Source organism: Engraulis encrasicolus, chromosome 23 (genome assembly GCF_034702125.1).
Source record: "Engraulis encrasicolus isolate BLACKSEA-1 chromosome 23, IST_EnEncr_1.0, whole genome shotgun sequence".
NCBI classification, from domain to species: Eukaryota; Metazoa; Chordata; class Actinopteri; order Clupeiformes; family Engraulidae; genus Engraulis; species Engraulis encrasicolus.
The window spans coordinates 49,085,659-49,088,158 of record NC_085879.1 but is presented as its reverse complement, the minus strand read 5'-3'; the positions used below and the strand labels follow the sequence as shown (position 1 = coordinate 49,088,158).

The 2,500-nt window shown below is 47.6% G+C and overlaps 1 protein-coding gene across 2 annotated transcripts in view; it reads left to right on the top strand.

Moving 5' to 3' along the window:
* The window catches only part of LOC134440379 (zinc finger protein 280C-like), a 34,950-nt gene that overhangs the window by 5,343 nt on the left and 27,107 nt on the right, over positions 1-2,500 (top strand). For both annotated transcript variants that reach the window (XM_063190435.1, XM_063190434.1), the window contains exons 8-10: positions 348-419; positions 782-885; positions 1,495-1,757. In XM_063190435.1, coding sequence (XP_063046505.1) covers positions 348-419; positions 782-885; positions 1,495-1,757 — 439 coding nt within the window. The remainder of the gene's footprint in view (positions 1-347; positions 420-781; positions 886-1,494; positions 1,758-2,500) is intronic.

The following is a 2,500-nucleotide window of genomic DNA, read 5'->3' as shown; positions in this document are numbered from 1 at the left end:
TGTGTGTGTGTGTGTATGCTTGTCTTCTGTCAGACCGACAACCACTTTGTCCCCCCAAAAATGTTCAGGGACCACCTGTCAACTGAATTGACAGTTGATGGGTGCTAATTTGACACTGCTAATTTCGATGCAGATCACTTACTGTTAATTTCAAATTACAAGTCTGTCTTATTGTGGTGAAAATATGACTTCCGCTATGTTTAGCTTTGTAATAATGTTACAAATATAGGCAACTGCTAGCTTGTCTTGGAAAAGTAGAAATCCCCTCGCGGACAGCCAGTAGTCTTTGGACCACACTTTGAGAATCACTGCTGTATTGTAACGCTGTTGTGGATTTCTCTGTCCAGATAACGGCACCATGAAGCGAGGCATGGCGTCAGACGCGGACAACAAGAACAAGAGAATCAAAATGGACGCCGGTAAGAGACGCAGGGGAGTTGTAGATCTATAACCTGTAAAAAGGTTTTTTTGTTTATTTATTTTACTGGGAGGTTTGCAATGACGACTCTGTGTGAATATTGGGTTACTTGGGCAATAGCATGTTGACATTTTACCAAGTGCATATTAACCTAGCAGGTCACAGCAATGGCAGAATGAAGTTATTTTAGAGATGGCATTGCTACATCAGTCTGCCTGCCTGTTTCTTATGCTTTATCATAATGTTATAACATAACATTTTTCTCTCTCTCTCTCTCTCTCTCTCTCTCTCTCTCTCTCTCTCTCTCTCCCCCTCCCTCCCGCTCTCTCTCTCTCCTCATCTCTCCTCATCTCTCCATGCCAGGTGGTCATCTGCGTGCGTCTGAGAACGACAGTCCCACTAGGAGGCGCTGTCCCAACTGCAGCAGCTTCTACCCCGGAGACGACTCACTGAAGGGGCACATGAGGGTGAGACAGTGTGTGTGTGTGTGGTTTGCATCATGTATTTTTTGAAACACTGCACTGTATGGAGCCCAGCATTGCTTATAACATTAGTTCTGTCAACAATCCTGTTGAAAAAGTTAATTGGCTAGAATCACTTTGTACATTTAGATTCAATTTGATTTATGTAATCAAATCAAGATTTTGGGCCCTGCCGTGCCCAACCGATAGGGTACTCGTCTGCCATGCGGCTGACCCGGGTTCGATTCCCGGCCCGGGTCCTTTGCCGACCCCTCCCTGTCTCTCTCCCCATTCGCTTCCTGTCCACCTCTCAAACTGTCCTATCATCAATTAAGTCGTAAAACACCACAAAAAAATCCAAATCAAGATTTTGTATTGTGTGTGTGTGTGTGTGTGTGTGTGGTGTGCATCTTCTCATGAAAATGTGAACGTGCATCTGTGTGCATGTGCATGTTTGTGCACATCTGTGTTGTGTGTGTGTGTACTCAATCATTCATTCAAATCATGTAATTCAATCATTTCTTACAATGTGTTTGTTGTTTGTGTGTGTGTGTGCGTGTGTGTGTGCGTGTGCGTGCTTGCGTGTGCGCGTGCGTGTGTGTTCCCTGTCCCCAGTTCTGCTGTCCAGATCTGCTGGAGACGGTGTTTCCCTCCAGCAGCTACGGTGCTGCTCGGCAGGAGCGCGAGCGGCTTCAGCCCCCTCCGCAGCCACAGGGGGCGCCGGTGAGGATCTACGACGCGCACGACAAGAGCAAACTCATCATGCTGGTCAGCGACTTCTACTACGGCCGGGCGGATGGGGACCGCAAGGGAGAGCAGAAGACAAACACCACCTTCAAATGCAACAGCTGTCTCAAAGTGCTCAAGAACAACATCAGGTGAGACACACGGGAGGGAGGAGGAGGAGGAGGAGGAGGAGTGTAGAGGAGAGGAGAGGAGTGGAGAGGAGAGAAGAGGAGAGGAGAGGAGAGGACAGGAGAGAAGAGAGGAGAGGAGAGGAGAGGAGAGGAGAGGAGAGGAGAGGAGAGGTGTGTGCGTGTGCATGTGCGTGTGAGAGAGGTATCACTACGTAGAGCAGAAGACAAACACCACCTTCAAATGCAACAGCTGTCTCAAGGTGCTGAAGAACAACATCAAAGGTGAGAGACAGAGAAAGAGACTCTTGCTTTTGCACCATTTGAGACACGCCACACATGTCTGTAAAGTGGGGCACAAACTACAGAACTTTTAATGTTATCTAAGACAGTAAGAATCCGTAGTAACTACTGTCCTGTGGGGGGCATTTCTTTTAATCCCCCCCTCAAGACTTCTTTAACTGCCCCTCTCCCAAATCCAAAAGATGACTTCCACTCGCTTATAAGTGCATTCAATGTCACATAGAGCATTCATGGCACACACACACACACACCAACTAATTCCCCGAGATGCATTCTGTCCACTTCATCCCCCTTCTAGATGGTCGAGAGCCACTTGCCTTACTAATCCTCCCATTTAGTAACAACAAACACCCCACTCACAGGCATATCTGATAAATAGACCCCCCCACCCCACACCCCCTTAAATAGAATGCATCCTCTCCCTAAGGTACAGGGGGGGCTGCCTGCTACCATATATTAGATGT